The sequence below is a fragment of the Kogia breviceps genome, chromosome 8 (assembly GCF_026419965.1).
Source record: "Kogia breviceps isolate mKogBre1 chromosome 8, mKogBre1 haplotype 1, whole genome shotgun sequence".
Lineage (NCBI taxonomy): Eukaryota > Metazoa > Chordata > Mammalia > Artiodactyla > Physeteridae > Kogia > Kogia breviceps.
The window spans coordinates 14,012,521-14,027,634 of record NC_081317.1 but is presented as its reverse complement, the minus strand read 5'-3'; the positions used below and the strand labels follow the sequence as shown (position 1 = coordinate 14,027,634).

General features: G+C 48.1%; 1 protein-coding gene across 4 annotated transcripts in view; it reads right to left on the bottom strand.

Annotated features, from left to right (window-relative positions):
• CDK5RAP2 (CDK5 regulatory subunit associated protein 2) overlaps window positions 1-15,114 on the bottom strand; it is a 186,388-nt gene that overhangs the window by 22,883 nt on the left and 148,391 nt on the right. For 3 of the 4 annotated variants that reach the window (XM_067040872.1, XM_067040869.1, XM_067040870.1), the window contains 3 exons: window positions 10,818-10,866; window positions 7,978-8,168; window positions 3,267-3,386 (listed from right to left, as the gene is read on the bottom strand). In XM_067040872.1, the coding sequence (XP_066896973.1) occupies window positions 3,267-3,386; window positions 7,978-8,168; window positions 10,818-10,866 (360 nt within the window). The remainder of the gene's footprint in view (window positions 1-3,266; window positions 3,387-7,977; window positions 8,169-10,817; window positions 10,867-15,114) is intronic. The other variant, XM_067040871.1, reaches the window with a different exon arrangement.

The window sequence follows — 15,114 nt, the reverse complement described above, 5'->3', positions numbered from 1 at the left end:
TGTAAATACCTGCCCGGGTACTGTCTATCTCCTGAAATCCTAGCCCTTCCTCCGGCCGGGCAGCTCCCTTGACACGCCACCTCAGCACTGCCCATGCTCTGAACTGGCTACAGCTGCACCATATATGATGTTCATGTTCACGGCGACCCCTGGAGAGCACTTGCTGTGTGCAAGGCACTTTCTACACTTGGCAGGCAGATGCTTCCCGGCCTTCCTCACCGATGGAGTCTACCACACTGCAGAGCCCAAATGCCAGACACCTGCTCTTCCAGTACGGCTAGAACACGGTCATGTGCCACTTCTGGTCGATGAAACTTGACAGGAAGCCCGCTGGGAGCTTCTGGGAAAGATTTTTCCACCCGGATGAAAAAAGAAGGATGGGGAGGAGCAAGTCCCACCCTCTTCTTTCCCTGCTCTGGACTCTGTCCTGAGAGGAAGGGACGCTGCAGTCATCACAGGTACTAACCCCATGCCCGGCTACCAATCCATCAGACTTGAGCCCTGCCTTAGAAATGGCCGCCTCTGGGTTTCTTGTTATGTACGAAGACATAAATCCCCATTGTTTACACCAGTTTTTACTCATATTCTGTTATCTGCAGCTGAATGACCTGTAATATTCAAACTCCCTCTAAGGAAGGTATGGTATCGTGTCTCCCGGAAGCCAGAGTGCATTCTCTTTCCACTCTACAAGCACTACCTTTTTTCTCATGCTAATGATTCACTGATTCCAATGTCATATTGTTGGGTTTTTTTAATTCACGTATATCTCTCCCCACTATCCTCCTCCACTCTCCCCTATGAACTCTGGTGTCTTTCCAGAGACACCTGGGTTTGAACCACGGCTCCGGCTTCTTAGTAGCTGCATGATCTCAGGCAAGTCACATAACTTCCCTAAGCCTCTATTAACTCAACAAAAAGGATGGATGGATGTTATTGTTACTGCTGTTACCATATTTGTTAATACACTACTGATGACAGGCTGGAGCCAAAGGAAGACCAAAGAGCAATCTGGGTGAAGAGGAAAAATTCTACAGAAGAAGAGTCTCCGACAACCACAGCTAAGGTGGTCACTTTTCAAAGGAATAATCGGGCCGAGGCACGGTTCCTGACGCAGCCTGAGCCAGCGGGATCCACTTCGGATGCTGAGGTCCATCTTTCCTCTGAACACCATCACTGTAAAAGCTTGTGTAACGGGCGACGAGCCAGAAGATGTAACACGTAAGATGACAGTTTTTAACAATGTTCCACCTCAACATTACAAGGAGCCATGCCTTTCTCAAACCTGCTCCCAAGATGAACATTTCACAGCAGGAGGGAGGCAGAACCACTATTATTTCTTTGTCTTTTCAGGGACTGTGACAACACGGTGAGAACAGCACGTCTTCCCACCAGCATAAATACTTTATGAATGCCTTTTTGTAAACATTCCCACCAGAGTGAATTGCTCTCCAGAGCAATTGCCTGCTCCACTGTAGCTGGTGGCCATTTGAGCCCCCAAATAATTCTATAATTGGATTTGTCAGGGAAAATGTAAAACAGAATGAATCTAATTCAGGCATTACCAAGAGTGACTGTGATGGGCTCAGGCGTGTATTTCTTTCCTGTGTTTGATGTGACTAATAACTCAGATTAATCAATTTCCCTGGGAGTGTGAGGGGGAGGAGGGGGAGGATGCCGCTTGCGGGGGGAGGGGAGGGGAGGGGGAGGGAGGGAGGGAGGGAGGGAGGGAGAGATGGAACCTTTCTGTTTACCTTGCAAGCTACAGCATATATGGTACTTTGAAAAGATGTCCTTCTAAGCTGATGGCTATGATGGGCTAGAAAGCAGTGACTAGGGGTCCAAAGAAGCAAGTGCTGCCACTGATGACATCTTTCTAGAACTCAGTTATCTCATCCCTAGAAACGGCAATGACATTAGTGTCCCCACCCGCTGCAGAGCTTAGAGCTTTGCAATGTTAAACTAATAATGTTATATAAAATAAAACAGTAAAATGAAACTGATGGTGATGAAGAAAACCCCCATCTCTTGAGTGAGGCACTGAGCAAGGCCCTATTTATAACACTGTCTCATTTAATCTCACAATGACCCCGTTTTATAAGATAATGAAGACTGGAAGGGAGAGGTGACTTGAAGCTCATCAACAGAAGAGCTGGGTCCCTACCCAGGCCAGTCCAGCTCCCAGACAAACTCGGGCTTTTCCTGGTGCCCGAAGCTGCTCTCAAGATGTATTCTGACCAGAGTGAGGACACTCTCTTTGGAGCAACAAGGAAAGATGACCAAAACAGATTATTCAGTGAAAAAAGGAACAGAGCAGTGATCTAAAGCATTCTACCTTTGGGGCAGGTGAAGGAGAGAATAAGAATATACATCTGTATCTGCATTCAGACTGTAAGGATAGAGAAGAAAACGAACAAAAGTGGGAGGAGAGAAGGGAGAACAGGACTAATGGGTATAGAATGGCGATATGAATTTTTGAACCACATGAATGTCTTGCCTATGGGGAAAAAATATGTATTTTTAAGCTTCTCATGGAAGAAGAGTCCATTCTGAGCTAACTGTGGTTACGTAAGAACACTGGTGACCTCGTGATAGGCACTTGGGAGTTACCAGATTGCCAAAATGCATTGTTAACAAAAAGACAAAATACTGCTTTGTTTTTTTTTTTTTTGCGGTATGCGGGCCTCTCACTGTTGTGGCCTCTCCCGTTGCGGAGCACAGGCTCCGGACGCGCAGGCCTAGCGGCCATGGCTCACGGGCCCAGCCGCTCCGCGGCATGTGGGATCTTCCCGGACCGGGGCACGAACCCGTGTCTCCTGCATCGGCAGGCAGACTCTCAACCACTGTGCCACCAGGGAAGCCCTGCTTTGTTTTATTTTAACATACCTATCTATTTTGCTTCAGCTTCTAGAGTCAAATGAGGAGGCAACCACAATTCACGATGCCAGAGGCTGGCAGACTCCTCCAATGACCGGGAAACGAACATTTATCAAGTACCTGTTCTGCGTCGGGGGCTATGGGAGGACACTCCGCTTAAGTTAGCGCACTTAATTCTCATCGCCACCAGAATAAAGTGGGAATGATTATCCTCATCTAACAGATAAATTACTGTAACTGAGAGTCAGCAAGGTGAAGTAAACAGCAAAGTCAGGATTTGAACCGAAATCTCTCTGGCCACAAGTCCAAAGCTCTTCCCAATACACAGCGCGATTATCCAGGCAAACGCGCCGCAGAGGAAGCCCTCACCGCCCTTTGGAAGGTCCACTTACCCTGGTCAATTTCAGAGCCTTGCCGCTCCAGCTGTCTCCGTAGCTTCTCATTTGTTTTAATAGATTCTTCTAAACGTTTTCTCAAACTTCGAATTTCTTGTATATGTTCCATTAGTAAGTCTACAGGAAGGAGGACATTTTTAATTTAAAGTCTGAAGCCCCCAACAAACTGAGTAATTTATAGATTACGCAGTGATCCTGAAATTCTAAATAGTACTGGATATGTTAAGAGTCTTCCTTAGGCCTGGGGAGGCTGAGCTACTCTGCCCTCTGCCCACAGCCCTCAGCCAGTCTGTGATGATCCTCTGCAGCCCTCTACAAAGAAGATACTTTACATCACATGGAAAAATTACACACCATACAATTTTAATGCTAACTCTAATACAGCCTTTTATTTTTCTAAATATCAAATATTAATTTAAAATCTTCCTTTCGGTGAAACTAAAAGATCACTTTCAAGTTCACCTGAATTGCCTGAGAGGTGATTGAGCCACCTAACGAACTCAGATATTTTTGAGACTAATCCTTTGAGAGGAATATGTTAACCATTTATCACTTACTAATTCAAGACTTAAAAACAAAGCAAAACAATAATCCCAACACTAGTGAGAACGGTAAGAAGGGTGCTCTGCAGGAGTACATCCTGTTAGCACGAGTATAAACGTGTATGACTCTGGGGACTATGTTTTTCCTCTTTGTTTGTTTTTGTTTTTTTGTGGTACGCGGGCCTCTCACTGCTGCGGCCTCTCCCGTTGCGGAGCACAGGCTCCGGACGCGCAGGCTCAGCGGCCATGGCTCACGGGCCCAGCTGCTCCGCGGCACGTGGGATCTTCCCGGACCGGGGCACGAACCCGCGTCCCCTGCATCGGCAGGCGGACTCTCAACCACTGCGCCACCAGGGAAGCCCTTTAAAGGATCCATCATTTGGCCACTGATGAGTAGTAGGATCTTATATTAATCTCAATAGCAACTCAAACCTATAAGCCTTTTTTTTTGCGGTACGCGGGCCTCTCACTGCTGTGGCCTCTCCCGTTGCGGAGCACAGGCTCCGGACGCGCAGGCTCAGCGGCCATGGCTCACAGGCCCAGCCGCTCCATGGCATGTGGGATCTTCCCGGACCCGGGCACGAACCCGCGCCCCCTGCATCGGCAGGCGGACTCTCAACCACTGCGCCACCAGGGAAGCCCTCTGGGGACTATTTTTATCATTAGCCTTAGAAAAGTTCTTTCCAGTGTTTTTTTACCAAATAATTCTCCTTCCAGGAATCTATTTAAAGAGATCACCAGAGATGCTGACAATCATTTGTCAGAATGTTTGAAAATGTTCATCTTAGCACTATTTATAACAGTCAGAACTGAAAATAACGCAAATGATTAAATTAACTGCATTACATCCCTTATGATGCAGTGTTACACAGCTACTAAAATTATATTATGAAGACCATATAATATCATGAAAAAACACAGATACAAAATGGGTTATTCCGCATAATCACAACTCTGTTTAAAAATCTGCAGACAGGAAAGACACATATATGCAAAAGAAGGAAATGCACCTAAATATTAACAGAGATTGCCTTTAGGTGGTAGATCTTAGGCTTCTCAAAACTTTACTACTATATCTTAACATAATATTTAACAATATACAGAAATTTAAATTTTCTGAATTTTCTAAAATGAGCATGCTTTTATTTTCTCAGCCTCTGCCACATCTCACTTTAACAAAGAAAGAAGGAAGTGCAGTTCCAGTCCAGAGGTAGGTTTCTAGTACCAGTGTTTATAGCATCATCACATTAAGTATCCAAAGGCGAAACTAATGTCCTTAATTCATCAACTAGGGTATACTCAGTTTTGTCTTGGTGATGTTTGTTTTAAAACATTATACTAATGTTATGACCCAGTTTTAATTCTTCCAAAATGACTTTCATTTAAAAGTATCACAATGTTACAGATCTTTTCCTAATTAGATAGTAATTCTGCCATGAATTTGAATGTTTATGAGACGACTTAATTCCCAGATCTTCAGCTATCTCCTATTAATGCCAGGAGTGCAGCAAGTCATTTGGCGGACTGTCTGTGGACCCCGCCTGCAATAAACTGAAGCAGCACGGCAACGCACCTCCCGTTCCTGCCTTGCTGCCCTGCAAATCTTCCAGAGGCCAGTCGGGTCTCAGTGAGTCAGGAACTTATCTGTTCTGACTGCAGCCTTCCTTCCTGGTTTATCCACGTCACATACTGCCGGCTTCTGGGGCAAAAACACTCGGCAGCGATCAGTACAACACATCTTCTACTGAGCCCGATTGGAAGCTGGAATCATCCCTTGGCCTTAAGGAAACACTCCCGGTCGAATTGGACACCGCTTGTTAATTATGCAGCCCTAACTGGGCAGAAAGAAATACTATACTCATCTTAACACAGGAGAAAAATATCTGTCCCTCTTACAATAATACCCTTCTGACAAACGCCGACTCTTTAAACCCATAAATCCTGCAAGAAGCAGCCACCAAAAACGACAGTATAAATATCTTTTGCCTAGTAGTTCCAATTTATAGAATCTAGGTTAAGAAAATGCCCCAGAATAAGGGGAAAGCTTTATGTTCAAAGATACTCCCTGCAGCACTGTTCACAATTGTGAAATTTTAGAAAATGACTTAAATGTTCAGCAACAGGGGAACATAAGGAAAACTGCAGTTCAGCCATTCAACGAACTATTCCAAAGCCACTGAAAATGATGTTATGTAACACGTTGGAAAACTTATGATATAATGCTAAGTAAAAAAAGGACAAGTACTAAATTATCTTTCTGCTCAGATTATAAGCGTGACAAAAGGAAAAACAGATGCAGAGACCAAAAGTCTGAAGAGAAACAAACCCAAAAAAGCTAACAGTGGGTTAATTAGGACAGCTCCAGAGAGCACTGTCCCCATTCAGGGAAGTGCCTGATAATCCACTTGAGAAGCCCAAGGTCATAGGTCCTCAGAGGAATAAGAAGTAAAAGATGGTTCTACACTGGAAATAAACCAAGGCTGGGGTGGCGGACAGGGTCTAGAGTGAAAAAAAGGAGGGCAGGCTGGGGGAGAAAGAGGAAGTGCCTGGTACCACCGTAGCAGGAGGGTCTTAAAGAACAGGGATCACAAATATCCCATCAATGATCAGGCTTGCGGCATTGTAAGCCCCGCCCCTCTAGTCCCGGACACCTCAGTATGCTCCTCCCACAAAGGCCCTGTGGGAGTGGTCTCGGGCAGCAAGAGGCAGCACAAGGGACAGGGAAACAATTCATGGTCTAACCCAAAGCAGGAGAAGGCAGAGAGCAGAGCCAGAAATAACCGAGAGAAACCAAGTACACAGAAACTCACAGAAACTGCAGAGGGATACGGCCAGAAATCCACAGAAAGCACATCTAGGTAACTGGTTATTGGAGGACCCCAGCTGATACCTGAGTTACATCAAACGTGTACACTTCATGCTCTAGGTATGATTTCAAACTGTGCTCCTCTGGCCCCTGCGTATCCTAAAGGAGCCTCGGAGGCGCCACTACTGGGGATAAAGGCTCCACTCCTTTGGAAAAAATGTGTATCTTTTATATATTTTATACATCTTCTATATACATTCAGTTTCATCTGAAAAAAAAAGGGACGGGGGATTTCTGCTGCTAAAAAAAGGATTTAAAAATTTTGAAACACTGGTTCTAATGTGACCCAGTGTCAACAAAGAGTTTTTAGCAGGGAGGTGTCTGATTTGTTCCCTGGGTCCATTCTGGGCACCCTGCAAACAACCCACTGGAAAAAGGAGAGACCAGAGGATGTCAGCTGAGGTCCAGAGTCTATACCAGGGCTCAGAAAACTAAGGCCCCTGTGTCAAATCCACCCACCACCTGTTTTGGTAAATAAAGCTTTATTGGAACATACCCACGCTCATGCATTTACGTGTTTTCTACAGCTGCATTATGCTGCGACAGCAGGACTGAGTAACTGCAACGGAGACCATATGCTCTGCAAAGCCGAAGGTACATAGTATCCAGCCTTTTACTGGAAAAGGTCTGTCTGTTCTGGTCTATACTAGTCCTTGAACTTATGAACAGTAAGCCCTACCTAATGCCCAACAGGAGGCAATCAAGACTGCAAACACAGAAGGGGTAAAGGGGAGCTCAGAGGCAGGTGGGGTCACGGGAGGCTGGTTCTGCCAACGGAGCCCACAGCTCCGTGCCCAGAGGCAGGACAAGGGCCTGACGGAAAGGGCCGAGGGTTACACTAAGGAGAAACACAGCAGATTCACTGAATTCAAAATCTCCAAACGGGGGGTTAGGTACTCTCGGGCCCCCGTACAGTTCAAAGCAACGGTCCTCAAAGTGACACCACCTTAGGAAGAGCTCGAAAGAGACAGCAAGAAATGGACCAGACCTAGCTAGACCTGATCCATCACCCCAGTGCTTTCCAGCCTGCCAGATAAGGAACGGCAAGTCATAGAACACGTCATCATTAAAAAATAAAAATGACTTTTTCCCAATCTCCAACACTTGCAACAACCGTAGCTTTCCCCGGCGATAAATGATGCTCTGAACAACTGGCCTGGGCCCTCGCAGGATCTCCTCTCACCTGGTAACTATTCAAATGTCACTAAACTCTGCTTTAGTACGAAGGCAAGATGGCAAATTATTGTTCAAAGCAGGAAACCGTGGCTAGGTTTACGACGCTCAGTGAAGCCTGGCTTACCTTGAGAAACGCTGTTTGCCAGGACCGAAGTCTTCTCGGTCTCGCTGTCTTGCTTCTGGTCTCGTGAGAAGGAGGACTTCTCGGACATTTCACAGTCGGACAGCATGTGACAGTCGGACAGCGCGTGGGAGGCTGAGGGTGCAGGAGACTCAGGGAGAGTGTGTTGGTAACTTAAGTTGTCTTCCTCAATCCTTGACCATTGGGATTGAAAGAGAAATCGTTTTCCACACTAAGATCCCAAACCAGGACCACGGCTTAAAGAACACTTAAGATGACTGGCTCTTTGTAATTTACCCATATTTGCAATGGTGTTCTGGAGGCTTATTGTTTCCCTAGAGCGTTTTTTAGCAAGGATATTCTAAAAACAAACAAAAAAAGGGCTCAGCGGGCTTGATTTGGAGCCAGTGAAGGAGGGGGAGCCACCGTCTGGCTGGTAGTGGAGGGACCCCGAGAGGGGCATGAGTCAGTGGCAGCTCCTTATCAACTGGCTGCTCTGTGCCAGGCGATTGAGACAGACTGTCCTCCTTGGCCCTCACAGAATCCCTCTGAGGTAGGGAGGACCATCCTCATTTAGAGCTGCGGGCACGGAGGCGCCTCAGAGCCTTGCCCGCAGTCTCACAGCTTGTACGTGGCAGAGCACACATCTGAATCCACGTCTGTCTGGCTCCAAGGCCCCAGGAGAATGTGGGGGGCCAACCCAAACCCACGAGGTGGACTTACGGGTTTAAAAGCCCCAAAACCCTCACAGTCCGCAAGCAGATTCCGGTATCACCATTGAGGCAATCCTCTGGTTATTGACCTGTATTTCCCAAGGGCCACCTAAGCCGGGAGGAAAACCGCCCTGAACTCCGTGAAGAGCCCACGTGAATCCCCATTACAGAGAAGCTCCACAATTTAAGCTCTTTTTTCTCCCACTTTTTCCTATTACTTCTCGTCTCATTATTCATGAGCTCAGACAAGAGCAAAGGACTCCAAAGCTGCAACGCATTCATTAACAGGTAAACAGCAGATGCAACCGTGCTCAGACAGCGTGATGGATGCGATGGCTTGCTGCTGCCTTGCAAAGCGCAGAAGGGGCCGAGGGCACCCATTTAATTAGCGTGAGCACTAAGCCTACAGCTGAAAACAGCAGAACAGAAACAAACCTGCCAGAAAGGGAAGGGTGACACGTGGCTGAGGAAGGCCAGAAGAGGCTCCCTGCCATTCTCCAAGCAACCACGTTCGGCTTTCAAAATGGCCAATCTGATCACGTCTAGTCCCAGCTTACTCTCCTTCAAAGACTCCCCTCTTCCTGTAGAACTGGATTTGGGCTCTTAATGCAGTATCTGAGGACCAGCCCAAGGCAGCCCCGCCTGCCTCTCTAGCCTCACGTTCCACGCACCAGCCACGCAGCTCAAAGGGGTCGTGTCTCCGTCACCTCGAGGGGGGGACACTCTTCCCACAAGCCACGCCCCGGAGCCTCATGCTTCAGATCTCAGCGAAGACTATCTCCACTCGGGGAGGCCCTTACTGCCCTCTCCGCAGCCTGCCAGTGGGACATGACCCACCGTTATTATCGGGACGGAAGTGGAGGGTTGAACTGGGAGGGGTCTTGAGAATACTGCAGTGAGAAAGGGAAGTTTCTTCTAAACTTCCAGAAGCCCTGATTAAAATGTCGTCCAGTGAGCTGTGATACCTCCCTGCCTGCTCACTCTAATGATGCTGTGGCCTTCATGATGCCAGTAAAATCTAAAACCCTGCACCCCAGACCGGTCGTTATTTATTTCTTTATTTTGCCCCCAGGAGCCCAAAGGGTCACAGCTCCAAAGACGAGGGAAACATCAATAGCACTGACGACAGTCAGAACCTTGAACAAGTCAACAAAGGAGGGTGAGACCTTGACGTTTCCAGTTGGCCACAGAGGCAAGCTAAGAGTGTTTGCAATCCATTTATTCCATGAACATATTTTAAAAATTCCAACCACATGCCAGATAGCTGGGGCTAGAGCAGGTGTGCAGATATTAGAGAAGTCTTTGCCCTCAAAAGGCAATGTGGAATAAACAGGAAGAGCCCAGGTGCTGGAGTATAACAGATTCAAGTTCAAATCTCAGTCCTGCCTCTTAATGGCAAGTATGCAACTCTGACCCTCAGGGTCCTCTCATCCTAAACTGGGAACAATAATGCTCACCTTGTAGGGTCAGAAATAACGGGTGTGAATGCCTAGGGCAGCAGCTGGCACATACCATACCTAGTTAAGGCTGTCTCCTTACCTCTTTCAAGGAATCCTGGGCACGGAAAGATAAATGCAGAAAATAGTGTAATACCGTGTGGTAAGTGCCATAGTGTAATTATGTGCCAACCGCTATAGGAAGGGTCACTGATGCTGGGCTGCAGTGGAGAGATGGGGGTGTCGGGGAGACCAAGGTCCATTTCCATGTGAACTGACTCTGAAGAGGATGTTTTAATTATAAGAGGAAGAAGGCAGAGTGTACCGCTTGTGTACGGGTGCGGTCTGGAGAACAATCAACAGAAAGATTAAGACTGAAGCATGGGGCACATGATGAAAAGGAAAGATGGGTCAGGCTCAGGAGCCTGGAATTCATCCTGCAAGTATCCAGGAGCCAACAGAAGGAGTGTGTCATCTGGGTCAAGTCACCCGACAGAAGCGCCAAGAGCAACCTAACGCCAGTGAATGAAGGCTGCAGGACATACGGCATGAACTTCTGGTTTTGTATGACCATCGTCAGTTGCAAAGGTGTTTTTGCTTTATTTACAAGAAGACTAACAGGAAACTAATACTCAAAACGCTGGCGGACAAACCTAACCCATGACGCTCTCTTACCAAAATGCCACACACTCACCTCTCTCTCAGTTCTTTCTGGGTGTTCATTTCCACTTCAACTGAATTTCCTGGAAGCAGAGATAACATCAAGAAGGAAAACATTAAAAAAAAAAGGAAAGTGCTCCCTAATAACTTCTTCTTCATCCATTTGTTTATACACACTCTTCATAACAGGCCCGGATATTTAAAGTAGGATTTTACCAAGACTGCCACTCAGACTCTAGGCTCCTCCTGCATCACTGCTCTGGCGCTAGTTCCAGGAGGAAGGTGACAGCACTGACTCTAAAAAGTGATCACAAAGGCGCTGCTGGGCGCCGGCTCTTCTGCCTTCTCTACAACTCTGTGACTAACAGAATACAGGCTTGTTATAGGAAACGGGTAACAGAATCAAGAGAAAGAAGATCGCTACCCTCCGGGTACCCACCACAGACGTATTACTGGCTTTCCTTCCATTCTTTCTTCCACGCATTTTGACATGGGTGATACTGTATTACGACTTAGTGTTTCACTTTGGCCTTTATTGTGAGCATTTCAGTTATCAGACTTGCCTTAGTAAGGGCGCGTTTAATGAGTACATGAATATTCCCTTGGAGGTGGACATGGACCGGTTTCTGCCAGTTCCCTAGCTGATGTCTAGGCCCTCTCCAATTTTTCACTTTTAAAAAATAAATAAAATAAACACCTTTGTGCATCCAGCTCTATCTACACTGAAACTGCCTCCTCGGGAAAGGCTCTCAGAAGTGGGATTCCTAGGACAAGGAGGCCGTGAGTGCAGCTAAAAAAGCTGGTGCCTGCCGCAGGGGGAATGACTAGAAGAAATGACAAAAGAAAACAAAATAAGTGGCTCAGAACGCAGTCGGGGACAATGCTCTGCGCCCCCTGCGTGTCATCATGCGCTGTTTGAAAAGAACACGTGAGCCCAGATTTCAGAGATGAACAACTTTCGTTTAAAGATACTTCAGAACGCTGGAAACTGCACACTGGGAGGAGCTCTTTGAAGAAGCGAACGCGTGGCTAAAGAAAAGAACAGGCCTTCTACAGCAGCACTGGAAAAATGAGACTATAATTAAACTGCACCCACACGTACCATTTTCAAAACTACTCATAAAAGGAAAAGTTCTCAAACACCACAGTGCGGAGGAAAAGATCACGGGAGACACGCACATCTGCTCTGTATCTGGTGGTTCCCACCCACAAGCTCCCCAGGCTGGCTGGGTGGCTGCCAGGGCTCCCTCTCCACCCACCGGGCCGGGCCCCAGGCACCAGCACCACGCAGGGCACCCGGGCTCCGGGAATGGGCGCTGAGGGCGGATCCCCGGTAGCCACTGTCTCCTTCAGGCCTCGCAACAACCCTACGGGCACAGTGTCCGGATCTCCGCTTGAAGGTAAAGACGTGAAATCCAGGAGGTTGAATGTTCCCACTCTCCCACTCTCCCCACTTCCCACTCTTACCTACTTTACTGCTTCGGTGAAGCAAGGGCAATGGAGACATGCTCACAGCTGCCCCACCACAAATCTACATCTCCATCCTCTGGTTCCATCGCGACCGAAACTGGTGTGATATCTGGACTCCCCAAGAGGTAGGGAGAGGTTGACAGGCCTCCACCCCAGGGGATGCTCTCAAGGGCTCCCCCTCTCTGTCCTCTGCATCCCACCTCAAGGGGGGAATCTGCATCTGATACCCCTGACTGGTCAGATTCCAAGACCCTGACATTCCAAGTTCCACATGAACGGGCATGGATGAGTGTACCTTAGAAGAAGAACTCACTTGGCGTTTTCCTCTCACACCTGCACAGGGCTGCTTACTAATGTTCAGTTAATGATACGATTTTGGCCCTTAGACCCTAAGGATGGGCCGTCTGCCCCAGCCTAGCCTTCCAAAGAGCTCAGGGCTCTACATGTACTAGCCAGGCAAGCAATAATGCGACATCTGCTTCACATTTACCGTTGTTCTTTAGAGGCACGTGCCTCAGGGACCACAACTGGCCCGGCACAGGTTTCAAGCGTTCTGGCTCACCTAACTGTAAACTCATCTTAAAACCAGCAAAAGGGGCTTCCCTGGTGGCGCAGTGGCTGACAGTCCGCCTGCCGATGCAGGGGACGCGGGTTCATGCCCCGGTCCGGGAAGATCCCACGTGCCGCGGAGCGGCTGGGCCCGTGAGCCGTGGCCGCTGAGCCTGCGCGTCCGGAGACTGTGCTCCGCAACGGGAGAGGCTGCAACGGGAGAGGCTGCAGCGGTGAGAGGCCCGCGTGCCGCTTTAAAAAAAAAAAAAAAAAAAAAAAACCAGCAAAAAAACTCTCCTCGATTCCTAACAAAGTCCACAATCACAGAAGGAGTCCATGACCCGGATGCCACCTGCGACCCTGGGCTCCCCTTCTTCAAACCAGAGATGCTTTGGGGAGCCTGTAATGACTCAACCATTGTACTCCACTCGTTTTGCTTCCACCACAGAGTTCTTTAAAACCAAGTGACAAACTGTTGTTGGCGGACTTACAGGGAGATCGTCGGTACAATTGATGCATTGAATTTCTTGGTGGAATCTGCCTTTACACAGGTGACAGGGTACCATCTGTCAGGCTATTCCAGAAGCTGAGGAAGCACGTCATGGAAACTCTCTCCCATCTCTCAGACGAATCTTATTGCTACACCTAAAAAGCTGTGGAGTATGTGGCAGTGGGGGGGTTTCATCTTTCCAAATAAAGAGACATCTAGTTATCCGATACAAAGCTGAACAAGCACGAGAATCACGAGGCAGGACAGGCTTGTAACTGATGGACCCGCCTTCAGTCCCCTCCCCTCACTGACCCCTCTGTACTCGGCCGCCACGCAAGAAGCCTCTTCTGAAATGGCACTCCCTAGGTCAACACCCATCAATTGCACAAAATTAAGTTCAAATATCAGAGCCTGGCATCTCCTACATGACTTAAATGTTTCTTCCTTTCCATCTCACTGGTAATTCATATTAAATACTTACAGTCCTCCTCCCGGGTGCCTGTGCCCGACACTGAGGATACAGAGATGAATGAGGGGCCTGACCCAGGGAACTCACAGCTGAGTGGGGACGGTGGACCCAAAAGACAACTACACGACCGTGCTGTGACAGAGGCAGCATCGGATGCTGGGGGAGGACCCACAGAGGAGACAAGCACGGTCCAGCCTGGACCATCAGAGAACTTACAGGAGGTGACAACTGATCTAGATCTTTCAGGCAGGAAAGAACTGCTTTATAAAGGTAAGAAGCAGCTCAGGTGCTGTGTGGAGGGCAGACTCCACAGATACTCAGGAGAGTATACTCAGTATAGTATGTCCATTCTATCGGACAGCCTGGCTCACAGAGCTAACCAGAGCTTGCACGCCCCATCGCCACTCCTAAGATACCCTTTCCCACCAGCTGTGAATCCTCCCAGTGTGCAAGACAGAGCTCCAACATCCTTTCCTCCTGGAAGCCTCCCTTCAGAGTCCACAGTGCCCCGCCCTCCAAGCTCAACTCTGTGGGCCAGACAGGCAGAGCACATTTCATCCAAGGGCACCCCAGAGCCAGGTCCATACCACACAAAACTCCCAGCAGCAGCATCAAATCCTGACCGGGCACTACTCGTCTGGTCCCTTCCCGGGCTGGGAGGCCAGGACAAGACCAGGCCCCCACCTTCCAGGAGCTTACGCTCTGAAGAAATAAAATATGCCCACAAGAAATCATTGCTGTCACCTCCTGAGCTCCCAGTACTGGCCAGGAGGACACCAGATGCTTTAATAATCTCATTTAATCCTCACCAATAACTCTGCCAGACAGGTGCTATTACCTCACAGAGGAAATCCGACCCGTAACCACAAAGCTGGGATTTGAACTCAGGCCTGTCTGGTTCCAAAGATTCTGTTCTCTCCACCCTATCACACGGCCCCCACCCCCCATCACAAGGCCAGACGTGATGCCACATGCAAGCTACAACCAACCCGGCAACAAAGAAAATGAACAGGTTTGCTTTCACTTGAAGTGAACAAAGGAAGCTTCCTGGAGGACGGGCAGAATTTCTAGAAGTGGAGAGGGAGTAAAAGCCTTTTAGAAAAGGACTGATTTGAACAAAGTCCCAGAAGTGGCGAAATGCAAAGCCAGGCCCACGGAAATTGTTGACAAGGACACCCAATTTGACAGGAGTGTGAGGGGCATGACCTCATGGGGGTCAGGTTAGGCTGTGAAAACAAGCTGCCTGGGCTCAAATCCAGACTCGGCCACTTCCTGTGTGACCTTGAGCAAGTACATTAACCTCTCTGTTCCTCATTACTAAATGAGGATATTAAACAGTAGGCTGAGAACAAT